The following is a 15,598-nucleotide window of genomic DNA, read 5'->3' on the forward strand; positions in this document are numbered from 1 at the left end:
TAGGCTTTTATATATATATAGATGCCTGATAATACTAAGTTTTGGTGAGGACATAGAGAAACTGGAATCTCTGTATATTGATGGTGGCAATTTTGGAAAAAAGTGTGGCAATATCTTATAAAATTAAACATGAACTTAGGTAGTATCCAGAAATCTTACTCCTCAGCATTTACCCAAGAGAAATGAAAACTATATCCACACAAAGTTTTGTATGTAAATGTTCACAGCAGCATTATTTATAATAGCCTGACACCAGAAATGAACACAAGTACCAATTATTTGGTTAATAGTTATATTTATATCCATTCTGTGGAACAGTACTCAATGATCAAAGTTTTTAATACATACAACAACATGAATGAACCTCAAAAACATTGTGCTAAGTGAAGGAAATAAAATACAAAAAAAAACCCTACATACTTCTATAAAGGGTAAAACCACCGTGTCAAAAGAGATCAGAATTTTCTGGGGGTAGTGATCAGAGGAGGAGCTCAAATGCAAAGAGGCATGAGAAAACTTTTTAGGGTAATGAAATTGTTGTATATCTTCATTGTGGTGGTAGTTTAAATGATTATGTATAATTACTGACATTTATAAACCTGTATAAAGTGAGTTTTATTTAATATAAATTATGCCTCAATAAAGATTGTAACAAAAAGAGTTCCTTCAAATCAGCTAATCTTATATTGTCAGTAATTAGACACAACCTTAAAAGACATCTTGTTCAACTCCCCTGTTATGGAGTTAACAGTGTCCCCTCCAAAGAGATATGTTGGAGTCCTAACCCCCAGTACTTCAGAATATGCACTTATTTGAAAATAGGAACTTTATAGAGGTAATCAAGTTAATATGAGGTCATTATGGTGGTCCAAAAGAGAAGTCTGGACACAGAGACAGACACACAGAGGGAAGAAAATGTGAAGACACACAGCAAGAAGGTGGCCATATGGCTGAAGTGATTTGTGTACCGGCGAAGGGAAGCTTGATGCTAGGAGAGAGGCATGAACACTACCTTCCCTAGAGCTTCAGAGGAAGTGTGGTGTTGCCAACACCTTGATTTTGGACTTCTGTCCTCCAGAAATGTGAGATGATAAATTTCTGTTGTTTTAAGCCACTCAGTTTGTGGTGCTTTGTTTTAGCAACCCCAGAAAAACCAACCCACCCTCATTTGATACTAACCATATTGACCACAGTAATCATCACCCATTGGTCCAGTTTCCCAAGGAATCTCTCTGACATGAAAACAAATCCCCCAAAGTGTCGTTTTTTCCTTCTAAGTTGGCTAGGAAATAGCGACTTCTTTTTGGTATTGTTAGGCCAGGGCAAGAGTCACCTGGAAGTAATTTTTAAAACCTCATCTTCATCAGAAATATTTTATAAACTAAAACAGCCCTAACTGGTTTGGCTCAGTGGATAGAGCGTCAGCCTGCGGACTGAAAGGTCCCAGGTTCAATTCCAGTCAAGGGCATGTACCTTGGTTTCGGGCACATCCCCAGTAGGAGGTGTGCAGGAGGCAGCTGATAGATGTTTCTCTCTCATCAATGTTTCTAACTCTCTATCCCTCTCCCTTCCTCTCTGTAACAAATCAATAAAAATATATATATTTTTAAAAAAAACATAAAACAGGTCATCTAAACTGAACCCATTCGCTCTACTTAAGTTGCATATACTCCTATTCCTTCATCTTAAACACTCGAAATAAGCTGGTAGGAAACCCAGAAGTGGGTGCCGGCAGTGTTCTCAATTTCAAAAAATAGTATGGTACAGTTAAATAAAGACATACCTGACTGTAAATGAAAGTGAATGGGTACATTAACCAATGGCTGCTGCCAGCCTTCCATGCAAACTTGGTAAATAAAATTGTAAGAAATTGTAGATTTTATTGAATCCCCATGAAGACTTTGAAAACAATTCTGTATTGGTAAATATATAAAGTTCTCTCCACATTTAAAGACATTGCTCCTGCTCTGCAGATTATATTTATTCATTATCATTAACACTGAATCTTAGCAGCCACTAAATATAGGACAGGCACATGCAATCAACCTACCTCCTTTGATGAAGGCAGGGTGCTCTCACAGGTGAGGCAGTATTTCAGGTAAGGATGATTCCCTGTGCCACAGGTGCGACAGATTACTTTCTCCTTGAAAACAAAGAACAAGAAATTCATGTTCCACTGAGCAAAGAACTGTGCAAATAAAGCAAACAAAGGCATGAAGCCACTTTAAGAACAAGATTAAAAGTCAACATTAATTGCAATGTTAAAGTTTAAATATATGAAGCAAAAATTTGTCTAACAAAAGTTGCAGTGCAATTTGTCCTCTAAATCCATGTCCAGGGAACAACACATTTCTATGTATTCTTTTCTCACTTTTTTTTTTGTTTCTCTCTCTCTCTTTTTTCTTTTTCTTAGTCCCTCCACCACCACTGATAGCTCTCTATGAGTGTCACTATTTTGCTTGTTAGTTCATTTTGGTCATTAGATTCCACATTGAGAGAAACCAAGATGGCGGCATAGGTAAACACCTGAACTGTTGCCTTGCACAACAATTTCAAAACTACAACTAAAAGACAAAACGGACATTATCCAGAACCACAGAAAAGCTGGCTGAGTGGAAATTCTACAACTAGGAGGAAAGAGAAAAGCACTCGGAGACTCAGAGGAGCTGCAAAAGGGTGAGGAACGGAGACGCGCGACTGAGTGTGTGGCTGGCTTTCTCAAGCGGGAGGGAGATGGAAGCTCCCGACTGTGCTGAACTCCAGTTTAGGGCGAGACCCTGGGGACCCAGACTCATACGGGGGGAATCAGGACTGTCAGGAAAAGAGAAAAGCACACTGAGACTCAGGGGAGCTGCGAAAGGCAAAGGTCCGAAGGCGCGCACAGAGAGGACTGACTGCTGAGTGCGCAGCTGGCTTTCTCAAGCAGGAGGGAGACGGAAGCTCCCAACTGCGCTGAACTCCAGTTCCGGGTGAGACTCTGGGAACCCAGACTTATTCTGGGAGAAACTAGACTGTCTGGCAGCGGGCGAAACTCGAGGGCGGCTGTCTCTCAGAGGTGCTTGCAGTGATTACCGAGGGACACTGAAACCCAGAGGCCTCATAGGGCAGGGCTGATGGGAAGCCAAGGCTGTCTGCTCAGCCCTGAGACTCCGCCCCATCCAAGCTGAGCACAGAGGCTTTTGCAATTTGGCAAGTCTTGTCTCATAAGGCTGTCTCCAGCACAGAAGTTCTCCCAGTGTAGACACAGCTGATCTTCACAGCCAGCTGGCCTGGAGGTCAGTTCCTCCCAGTGATACCAACAACAGTCAAGACTTAACTACAACAAGGCTGTGCACACAGTCCACAAAGGGGTGCATCAAGAGTGTCCACCTCAGGTAACTGGGGAGGCTGAGCCACTGGGCCCTATAGGACACCTACCACACAAAGCTACTCTACCAACTCAGGGAAGTAGCGAAAATGTGGAGACAAAGAAACAGATCACAAATGAAAGAAATGGAGGAAAACAAATGACTGGATATAGGGTTCAAAACCATGGTTATAAGGTTTTTTCAAGAATTTCCTAGAAAAGGTCAATAAATTTAGTGAGACCCTCGAGGATATAAAAAAAGACCAACTAGAAATTAAACATACACTGACTGAAATAAAAAATATTATACAGAGACCTAACATCAGACCAGAGGACCGCAATAATCAAGTCAAAGATTTGAAATACAAAGAAGCCAAAAACACTCAACCGGAAAAGAAAAAAGAAAAAAGAAGCCAAAAATTTGAAGATAGTGTAAGGAGCCTCTGGGACAACTTCAAGCGTACCAACATCCAAATTATGGGGGTGCCAGAAGAAGGGAGAGAGCAAGATACTGAAAACCTATTTGAAGAAATAATGACCGAAAACTTCCCCCACCTGGTGAAAGAAATAGACTTACAAGTCCAGGAAGCGCAGAGAACCCCAAACAAAAGGAATCCAAAGAGGACCACACCAAAACACATCATAATTAAAATGCCAAAAGCAAAAGACAAAGAGAGAATATTAAAAGCAGCAAGAGAAAAACAGTTAATTACCTACAAGGGAGCACCCATATGATTGTCAGCTGATTTCTTAACAGAAACTATGCAGGCCAGACGGGAGTGGCAAGAAATATTCAAAGTGATGAATAGCAAGAACCTACAACCAACATTACTCTACCCAGCAAAGCTATCATTCAGAATTGAAGGGCAGATAAAGAGCTTCACAGATAAGAAAAAGCTAAAGGAGTTCATCACCACCAAACCAGTATTATATGAAATGCTGAAAGGTATTCTTTAAGAAGAGGAAGAAAAAGAAAAAGGTAAAGATAAAAATTATGAACAACAAATACATATCTATCAACAAGTGAATCTAAAAATCAAGTGAATAAAAAATCTGATGAACAGAATAAACTGGTGAATATAATAGAATCAGGGGCATAGAAAGGGAGTGGACTGACAATCCTCAGGGGAAATGGGTGTGGGTTGTGCGGGAAGAGACTGGACAAAAATCGTACACGTATGGATGAGGACAGTGCGGGGGTGGGGTAAGGGCAGAGGGTGGGGTGGGAACCGGGTGGAGTGGAGCTATGGGGGGGAAAAAGAGGAACAATTGTAATAATCTGAATAAAAATTTATTAAATTAAAAAAAAAAGATTCCACATTTTAATAATGTTAATTCTTCCTATCCATGAACACGATATATGCTTCCACTTTTTTGTATTTTCTTCAGTGTCTTATAATTTTCCAAGTACAGGTCTTTTGCATCCTTAATTAAATTTATTCCTAGGTATTTTATTCTTTTTGAAACAATTGTGAATGGAATTTTTTTCTTAGTTTTCCTTTCTGATACTTCATTATTGGTATATAAAAAGCCAACTGATTTCTAGATATTTATTTTGTATTCTGCTACTCTCCTGAATTCATTTATCCATTCTAGAATTTTTTTGGTGGAATCTTTAGGGTTCTCTATGTACTGTATCATGTCATCTGCAAATAATGACAGTTTTACTTTTTCCTTTCCAATTTGGGTGCCTTTATTTCTTCTTTTTTTAAAAAAAAATATACTTTATTGATTTTTTACAGAGAGGAAGGGAGAGGGAGAGAGAGTTAGAAACATCGATGAGAGAGAAACCTCAATCAGCTGCCTCCTGCACACCCCCTACTGGGGATGTGCCTGCAACCAAGGTACATGCCCTTGACCAGAATCAAACCTGGGACCCTTGAGTCTGCAGGCTGATGCTCTATCCAGTGAGCCACGTCGGTTAGGGCCTTTTATTTCTTCTTCTTTTTTTTTTTTTTTTTTTCGCGGGGGAGGGGGGTGGCCTTTTATTTCTTCTTGTCCAAATGCTGTGGCTAGTACTGTATTGGTAAATATACAAAGTTCTCTCCTCATTTAGAATCATTGCTTTCTGTTTACCATGAGAGGCTTGGTGATAAGAGTGGTGAAAGCAGACATTCTAGTCTTATTCCTGTTCTTAAGGAAAATGCTTTTAGTTTTTGCCTATTGAGAATGATGTTGGCTGTGGGTTTGTCATATATGGCCTTTATTATATGGAGGTATGATGCCTCTATTCCCACTTTGCTGAGAGTTTTTTGTTTGTTTTTTTGTTAATCCTCACCCGAGGATATTTTTCCATTGATTTTTAGGGAGAGTAGAAGAGGAAAAGACAGAAACATCGATGTAGAGAAACACATCGATTGGTTGCCTTTTGCACAAGTCCCAACCAGGACCCGAGGCAGGGAGGAGCCTGCAACCAAAGTATGTGCCCTTGACTGGAATCGAACCCAGGACCCTTTGGTCTGCAGGCTGATGCTCTATCCACTGAGCCAAACCGGCTAGGACTTGCTGAGTTTTTATCATTAATGGTTGCTAGATATGTATTCTTCTTAACATTATAGATCCCTTTGATAAGTTAAACTTTTGAACAACATGCCTTTCCAAAAATTCGAGTGGATTTTGTTCACAGATATTGGCTTATCACTTGTTAGCCAATTCTATCAACTGAAGAAAGACAACTAATTGTTCAAACATTACTTTCTATATACTGTATTTCATTCATGTTTTTACAAAATCGCATTTCATTACCTTCAAGTGGAAGCCGGCCGGTGGCTGCATTTGTAGAGCAAGAGGAGCCTCACACACCACACAGAAGGAAGTGTTCATGGGCACCATGCTTCCACATTCTGCACACAAGCCCAACTGGGCAAAGAAAGAGGTCAAGTTTGTCATGGGATGTATAAGTAGATCATAGAATGTAAGGTTTAATTTGCTTTTGTAAAAACATTTTTAAAGTAATTACCTCTATTCTTATTTTTCATATTAAGATTAAAACCATATTTATTTTAGAAAACAGAGATGTAAAAAGAAAAGAAAAAACAACTTCCAGCACAATACAGGGAGGAAGTTGATAAATACTCTCTTCAAAAAAGCAATTATAAAGTTGGTAAAATTGTCAAAAACAACCATTTCAGACTCAGAACATCAACCAAAGACAGAAAACAGACTGAAAAGTACTTAAACTTCAAATAGGAACACTACAAGTCTGCATGGTTATTGCATGGGGCCACTCCTATCCCCCACTAGCTTTATCGGCAGGGTAGCTCCAGCAGGGCAGGGCAGGCTGTGAAAACAACAGGCTTTGTAACTACTGGTGAACAGGGCTCACTTGATTTGGAGCACTTCTAAGGTTACAATCTCAGTGGCTGCAAAGAGGGTGGGTCAGTGGCTCCACTATTTTGAGATTGTGGTTCTGTTAGGGCAATCAATGAACCAGCAAGTAGCCAGGAATTTAACAGGTAGTTTGACGAAGTAAGTCAGCTATAGGGGACAAGTCAAAGTATTGGTAAGGCCACGCTCTCTCTGAAGCTCTAGGGAAGGCACCTTTCCATGCCTCTCTCCTAACTTCTGGTAGCCTCAAGCTTCCGTTGGCCTGTGGACGTATCACTCCAGTCAGTTCTCCACATACCTTTAGCTGACCGGAGGCTGTGTGCATGTGCATCATAAACCAGAGTGGGTCCATGCCACCCACTCATCCCTGTCTGTACAGGGAGATACAATAGAGCTCAGCATAAAGTAAAAGCTGGGGCAGATTTGAAAACAGCCTGAAGGTGGAATGCTCTACCACATACCTGTAGTTGACCGGAGGCTGTGTGCATGGCCAGAAACTGTGCTCAGATACCTCGATCCAGTAAGGCTTCCACTCTCTACTGATGTATCTATGTATGACCATCTTTTATTCTCAGTGCCTACCTTTTTTAAATGGTCATTTTTCACATTCATTGTCATTTCACAGATCCTCTTATTCCCCCCAAAAAACAAAAAAATCAAGGAAATAAAGGATGAATGTGTTTTGGTGAAGGTATTAATTTTTATTTTTTTTTATTTTTTTTTTCTATATTTTATTGATTTTTTACAGAGAGGAAAGGAGAGGGATAGAGAGGTAGAAACATCGATGAGAGAGAAACATCGATCAGCTGCCTCCTGCACACCTCCTACTGGGGATGTGCCCGCAACCAAGGTACATGCCCTTGACCAGAATTGAACCTGGGACCTTTCAGTCCACAGACCGATGCTCTATCCACTGAGCCAAACCAGCCAGGGCCTTATTAATTTTTAGTAAGCCAATTATGTTTCCTAACTAACTGCAAACTTAGTATTAGTAGTAAGATAATATAAATTATTATCTATACTTGGCTAAAACTTTTAAATTTAGATATACTAATCTATCATTAGCCTATATAAACAGCTTCTTTGGACAGAATGATGTATCTTATGACTATATATAGACTTGTAATTAATATATATGATTAATTTCTAGAATATATTTCCTTATTATAACCAGATTATGAACAGAAATATCACATAAGTAGGAAATTAATATTTATCCATTTATGCATTGTTGAAACAATAAGGTTTCACTCTTTTTGAGCCTGTGCTTCTACAAGGCCACACACCAAAAAAAAAATTTTTTTTAAGTAGCATTGCAAGCAAGTTTTTTCATTCCTAAGTAAGGAGTTAGACAGTAAGAGATTAACCTGCCAGTAATATTTTCAACAAGTATTTATGTTTGTGGTTTGTGCATGCCAGGTACTATTCTTCTGCTGCAAATAAAGATCAGATAACCCAATGAAGGAAACTTTTAAGGACTCTGCTGCTCACCTGAGCTCCTTCTGAGGGTGAGAGACGACAGCCAAATACAGGTGGAACAGGAAAGCCACAATCTTGACAGAAGCGAACCAAGGGATCAGATGGGCGAAGGGCGAGGCACTGGGCACACCTACAACAGGAAAGGTTCCTGACTGGTCATGTAAGAAGTCAGGTGAAAATCTACAAGTGTTCAAGAATCTTTAAAAATGAAAAAAAGTAAAATACTCTCAGAGGCTATGGAACAAGTTCTCTAGTCATTTTATTACAAAGTGGACTCAAGCTGGAACCACTGGTACCCTTTACCTACAGGCCAACTCACTTCCTGAATGCAGCTGAAGTTAATAGAAGCCTAGATCCCACTTCTTGTGGGGTTCTGACTTGTCCTATCACATTGGATTTGGCACTGGATTTGTGAGGATAAGCCAAGGGAATTCTAGTAATGTCTACATTGCACTTTTCTAACTTTCTACCTGAGCATTGAGCCCAGTCTGTGTGACTCTCTGGAGCAGGGGTCCTCAAACTTTTTAAACAGGGGGCCAGTTCACTGTCCCTCAGACCGTGGGAGGGCCGGACTATAGTTTAAAAAAAAAAAACTATGAACAAATTCCTATGCACACTGCGGGCCCGGGACGAATCGGCTGCTAAGCAGGACAGGCAGCGGCACCCGGCGGGCCGGATAAATGTCCTCGGTGGGTCGCATGTGACCCGCGGGCCGTAGTTTGAGGACCCATGCTCTGGAGGGTCACTGCCTTTGTTTCCACTCACCTGGTTAGAGTTCCAAGGCCCTGCCCCAGCAACATCTGTCCCAGTTTCCTAGGCAGATGTATCCCATCATTTAGCCCTCACCAACCTACCGGGGTTCTGAATATCAGCCAAAGTGAGAGAATAGACAAAATTCAGCATTCTTTTATGATTAAAAGCATTGAATAAACTAGAAACAAAAGAAAACATCCTCAACATGCTAAAGATCAAATACAAAAACCCCAGAGCTAACATCATACTCAGTGGTGGATGACTGAAAGCTTTCCCCCTAAGATCAATGGTAAGACAAGGATACCCACGTTCACTATTTCTATTCACCCTAGTATTGGAAGTTCTATACAGAGCAATTAGGCAAGGAAAAAAAGGCATTCAAACTAGAAAGAAAGAAGTAAAATTATCTCTGTTCATGGATGATAGGATCTCATATGTAGAAAACCCTAGAGAGTACACACACACACAGCTAATAAGAAAATTTAGAAAAGTGGTAGGATAAAAAAAATCAGCACACAAATATCTGTTGTATTCCTATGAACAATTTGAAAAGGAAATTAAGAAAACAATTCCATTTATAATAGTATCAGAAAGAATAAAATATTTAGGAATCAATTTAACCAAGGAGGTAAAAGACTTGTACAATGAGAGGAGGATCCAAGATGGCGGCATAGGTAAACACCTAAACTGCTGCCTTGCACAACAATTTCAAAACTACAACTAAAAGACAAAACGTCTATTACCCAGAACCATGGGAAAGCTGGCTGAGTGGAAGTTCTACAACTAGAAGGAAAGAGAAAAGAGCATTGTGACGTGCACAAGCACTGAAAAGCTGAGGTACGGAGGCGCGCGAATCGGGCTGGCAGCGGGCGACTGGGAGCGCTGCTTTTTTCAATCTGAAGGGAGACAAGCTCCCGATTACTCCGAACTCCAGTTTCTGGGGAGACGCAGGGGACCCAAACTCCTATGGGGAGAAGCTGGACTGTCTGCCATCGGGTCGGAAAGTGAGGGTGGCTTGCTTGCAGGGCTATGCACAGGAATAATTGTTTACTGTGCTGGGGCGCGGGGCGCGGGGATGCAGAGCCGGCTTACTGGCAGCCATCACTGTTTGCCACGCCCTAGCCTAGTGAGGACCTGAGACCCTGCCCCACACAACCTACAAACCCACCCAAGCTCCAAGCAGCGGCTTTAGCATATGAATGGCCTGCCCTATCGCAGCTTAACCTAGCAAACTTGCAGCCCGGGTCAGACAGCTCCAAAACCTCCAAACCCCAAGCAAAGTGGAAACAACTGTAGTTCTCGCTGTAGTGCCTGCTGGGTGGCCTCAGACAGTAGCTGACCTGCACCCCATTGGAGATCCAAAAGCCAGTGTACCTAGTGGTCAGTGTGAGACACCAGATTTCAACTCCTCACATCCATAAGTGACACTTTCAAGAGGCAGACTCAGTGAGCACCAAAGCCCCACTGAAACAAGTCCTGCACCATAAGCGTGTCTCCAGCACAGCAGTTCTTCCATTATAGACACAGCAGGTCCTCACAGCCAGTTGGCCTGGAGGTCAATTCCTCCCAGTGTACCAACAGCAATCAAGGCTTAACTACACCAAGACTTTGCACTCAGCCCACAAAGGGGTGTACCAAGAGCGTCCACCTCAGGTGATTGGGGAGGCTGAGCTACTGGCCCCTATAGGTCACCTACCACACAAAGCCACTCCATCAACACAGGGAAGCAGCAAAATGCAGAGACAAAGAAACATGTCACGAATGAAAGAAATGGAGGAAAGCAAACTACTGAACGACATAAAGTTCAGAACCACATTTATAATGTTACTCAAGAATCTTCTAAAAACCGCTGAGGAACTTAGTGAGACCTTTAAGGATCTTAATGAGAATGCCAAAAAAATGGAAAAGGACCAGTCAGACATTAAGCATACACTGCCTAAAATAAAGAATATACAGAAACTCAACTGCAGATCAACGTACCCCAAGAATCAAACCAAAGATCTGAAATATGAGGAAACAAAAAACACCCAACTAGAAAAACAAAAAGAAAAAAGAATCCAAAAATATGAAGATAGTGTAAGGAGCCTCTGGGACAACTTTAAGCATACCAACATCCGAATTTTTGGGGTGCCAGAAGAAGAGAGAGAGCAAAATATTAAAGACCTATTAGAAGAAATAATGACAGAAAACTTTCCCTACTTGGTGAAAGAAATAGACTTACAAGTTCAGGAAGCGCACAGAACCCCATACAAGAGGAATCCAAAGAGGACCACACCAAGACACATCATAATTAAAATGCCAAGGGCAAAAGACAAAGAGAGAATCTTGAAAGCAGCAAGAGAAAAACGGTTAGTTACCTACAAGGGAGTACCCATACGACTGTCAGCTGATTTCTCAACAGAAAGTAAGCAGGCCAGAAGGGAGTGGCAAGAAATATTCAAAGTGATGTATAGCAAGAACCTACAACCAAGATTACTCTACCCAGCAAAGCTATCATTCAGAATTGAAGGTCAGATAAAGAGCTTCACAGACAAGAAAAAGCTAAAGGAGTTCATCACCACCAAACCAGGATTACATGAAATGCTGAAGGATATTCTTTAAGAAGAGGAAGAAGAAGAAAAAGGTAAAGATAAAAATTATGAACAACATAATGACATCAAATACATACCTACCAACAAGTGAATCTAAAAATCAAGTGAATATAAAAAATCTGAAGAACAGAATGGACTGGTGAATATAATAGAATCAGGGACATAGAAAGGGAGTGGACTGACAATTCTCAGGGGAAAGGGGGTGTGAGGGGTGCGGGAAGAGATTGGACAAAAATCTTACACCTATGGATGAAGACAGTGACGGGGGGTAAGGGATGGGGTTTGGTGGGGAATCAGGTGGAGGGGAGCTATGGGGGAAAAAAAAGAGGAACACCTGTAATAATCTGAACAATAAAGATTTATTAAAAAAAAGACTTGTACAATAAAAGCTATAAAACTTCTCAGAAAGAAATTTTAAAAAGACATAAATAAAAGGAAAGACATCCTGTATTCATGAATCAGAAGACTTAATATTAAGATGAAAATACTAACTAAAGCAATCTACAGATTCAATGCAATCCCTATCAAATTCTCAATGACTTTTTTTTGCAGAAAGAAAACTCATCCTAAATTCATACGGAATTTCAAGGAACCTCAAATAGTCAATATAGTCTTTAAAAAGAATAACAAAGTTGGATGACTCACACTTCCTGATTTCAAAATTTACTACAAAGCTAACTAATACATGAAGTATTGTTTTAACATAAGAACGAACATATGGACCAATGGAATAGAATAGAGAGCCCAGAAATATACCTTTGCATGATTGGTCAAACGGTATTTGCTGAGGGTCTGAACACCATTCAATGGGGAAAGGACAGTCTTTCTGACAATGGTGCTAGGAAAACTGGATATCCACATTCAAAATAATGAAATTGGACCCCTACTTACAACATATACAAAAACTAACCCAAAGTGGATCAAAGATCTGAATGTCAGAGGTAAATCTATAAACCTGTTAGAAGAAGCCATAAAGGACAAACTTCATGACACTAGATTTGGCAATGATTTCTTAGATATGCCACCAAAGCATATGCAGCAAAAGAAGAAATAGATGCTCGGCTGGCGTGGCTCAGTGGTTGAGCGTCAACCAGTGAACCAGGAGGTCATGGTTCGATTCCTAGTCAGGGCACAGGCCCGGATTTCAGGCTCAATCCCCAGTGTAAGGCGTGCAGGAGTCAGCCAATCAATGATTCTCTCTCATCATTGATATTGCTATCTCTCTCTCCTTCTCACTTTCTCTCTGAAATCAATAAAAATATTTTTAAAATTTTAAATTTAACTTAAAAAAACCTTTTGTGTATCAAAGGACACTAACAAGGGAGTGAAAAGACAACCAACAAATGGGAGAAAATATTTCCAAATAATATACCTGATAAAGGATTAATGTCCAGAGTATATAAAGAACTCCTAAACTTAAAAAACAAACAACCTATTAAAAAATGGGCAAAAGACTTGAATAGACGTTTCTCCCAAGAAGATATACAAATATCCAAGAAACACATGAAAAAAAGCTCAATATTACTTGCCAATCTGGAAATGTAAATCAAAACCACAATGAGATACCACTTAATACTCATTAGAATGACTATTATCAGAAAAATAAAAAATGAGTACTGGTGAGAGTCTGAAAAATTGAAACCCTTGTGCATTTCTGATGAAAATGTGAAATGATGCAGCTGTTGTAGAAAACCGTTTGGCATTTCCTCAAAAAATTAAACACAGAATTGCTATATAATCCAGAAATTCCACTTAGTCAAATACCCAAAGGAATTGAGAGCAGGAATTCAAAACAGATACTTGTGCATCAATGTTCATAACAGCATTATTCAAATAGACAAAAGGTGGAAATGATTCTATCTATTAACAGATAAATGGATAAACAAAATGTGGTATATACACACAATGAAATATTAATTTATCTTTAACTAGAGGCCCAATGCACAAAATTCATGCAAGGGGCTCGGCCCTCGCAGCCCTGGCTGCCTTGTCGGCTGCCCCGCCCACTGGTTGTTCAGAAAGGTCGTTCTGGAGGGTCATTCCGCTGTCTGGTCTATTTAGCATACTAGCTCTTTATTATATAGGATAAGAAATGAAATTCTGATACATCCATGATAACATGGATGAACCTCGAAAACATTATGCTAAGTGAAATAAGACAGAAAAGAACAAATGTTGTCTGATTCCACCTACATGAGGTAACTAGAATAGACAAAGTCATAAAATCAGAAAGTAGAACAGAGGTTACCAGAGACTGGAGGAAGAGAGTAATGAGGAGTTATTTTTTTTTTTTTTAAATATATTTTATTGATTTTTTACAGAGAGGAAGGAAGAGGGATAGAGAGTTAGAAACATCAATGAGAGAGAAACATCGATCAGCTGCCTCTTGCACACCTCCCACTGGGGATGTGCCCGCAACCAAGTTACATGCCCTTGACCGGAATCGAACCTGGGACCCTTCAGTCCGCAGACTGACGCTCTATCCACTGAGCCAAACCGGTTTTGGCAGTAATGAGGAGTTATTATTGTTTAATGGGAATGAGGTTCTGTTTAGAATGACAAAATAGTTCTGGAAATTGATAGTGAAGATAGTTGCACAACATTGTAAATGTACTTAATATCATTCATGAAATTTTACACTTAAAATGCTAAATTTTATTTATGTATATTTAAGCACAATAAAAAGTATAAAGGACCGCAAAAATCATTAATTATCTATATAATAAAAGCCTAAGCAACCATTACGGCTGAACGACTAGTTGCTATGATGCACATTGACCATCAGGGGGTAGACTCTCAATGCAGGAGCTGCCCTCTGGTGGTCAATGTGCTCCCACAGGGGGAGCGCCGCACAGCCAGAAGCCAGGCTCATGGCTGGCGAGCGCAGCCTCTCCCACCTCCGCAGCAATGCTAAGGAGCAGCAAGCCAAGCAGTAAGGAGGAGCGAGCAGGCGGGCGATAAGGAATGACATCCCCCGAGAGGTCCCAGACTGTGAGAGGGTGCAGGCTGGGCTGAGGGACCCTCCCCTCCCCAGTGCATGACTTTCATGCACCGGGCTTCTAGTCCTATATAATAAAAGAGTAATATGCAAATTGACTGTCACTCCAAGACACAAGATGGCTGCCCCCATGTGGACACAAGATGGCCGCCACAAGATGGCCTGCAGGGGAAGGCAGTTGTGGGCAGGTAGGGGTGACCAGGCCAGCAGAGGAGGGCAGTTGGGGGGGACCCAGGCCTGCAGAGGAAGGCAGTTGTGGGCAATCAGGCAAGCAGGGAAGGCAGTTAAGGGTGACCAGGCCAGCAGGGGAGGGCAGTTGGGGAGGAACCAGGACTGCAGGGGAGGACAGTTGGGGGGGGCAGGCCTGCAGGGGAGGGCAGTTGTGGGTGATCAGGCCAGCAGGAAGGAGAGTTAGGGGTATCCGGGCCGGCAGAGGAGGGAAGTTTGGGGAGACCAGGACTGCAGGGGAGGGCAGTTGAGGGGACCAGGCCTGCAGAGGAGGGCAGTTGGGGGGGAATGGCCTGCAGGGGAGGGCAGTTGGAGGCAATCAGGCCAGCAGGGAGAGCAGTTAGGGGTGACCAGGCCTGCAGGGGAGGGCAGTTGCGGGGGGGACCCAGGCCTGCAGGGGAGGGCAGTTGTGGGCGATCAGGCCAGCAGGGGAGGGCAGTTGTTGGCGATCAGGCCAGCAGGGAAGGCAGTTAGGGGTGACCGGGCCAGCAGAGGAGGGAAGTTGGGGGAGACCAGGTCAGCAGGGGAGGACAGTTGGGGGGGGCAGGCCTGCAGTGGAGGATGGTTGGGGGAGACCCAGGCCTGCAGGGGAGGGCAGTTGCGGGGGACCAGGCCTGCAGGGGAGGGCAGCTGTGGGTGATCAGGCCAGCAGGGAGGGCAGTTGGGGGCAACCAGGCCTGCAGGGGAGGACAGTTAGGAGCGACCAGACTGGCAGGGGAGGGCAGTTAGGGGTAACCAGGCCAGCAGGGGAGGGCAGTTAGGGGCAATCGGGCCGGCCGGGGAGCAGTTAGGCGTTGATCAGGTTGGCAGGCAGAAGTGGTTAGGGGCAATCAGGTAGAGGCAGGCGAGCGGTTGGGAGCCAGCAATCCTGGATTG

General features: G+C 42.1%; 1 protein-coding gene across 5 annotated transcripts in view; it reads right to left on the bottom strand.

Annotated features, from left to right (window-relative positions):
• The window catches only part of DZANK1 (double zinc ribbon and ankyrin repeat domains 1), a 78,523-nt gene that overhangs the window by 43,511 nt on the left and 19,414 nt on the right, over positions 1 to 15,598 (bottom strand). For all 5 annotated transcript variants that reach the window (XR_013961519.1, XM_080686168.1, XM_080686165.1 and 2 more), the window contains 3 exons: positions 8,165 to 8,282; positions 6,092 to 6,205; positions 2,051 to 2,143 (listed from right to left, as the gene is read on the bottom strand). Coding sequence is in view for 4 of the 5 variants with exons in the window: in XM_080686168.1 (XP_080542294.1) it covers positions 2,051 to 2,143; positions 6,092 to 6,205; positions 8,165 to 8,282 (325 nt within the window). In the remaining variant the exon portion in view is untranslated. The remainder of the gene's footprint in view (positions 1 to 2,050; positions 2,144 to 6,091; positions 6,206 to 8,164; positions 8,283 to 15,598) is intronic.

This window comes from Plecotus auritus, assembly GCF_963455305.1.
Source record: "Plecotus auritus genome assembly, chromosome: 8".
In the NCBI taxonomy this organism is placed as follows: domain Eukaryota; kingdom Metazoa; phylum Chordata; class Mammalia; order Chiroptera; family Vespertilionidae; genus Plecotus; species Plecotus auritus.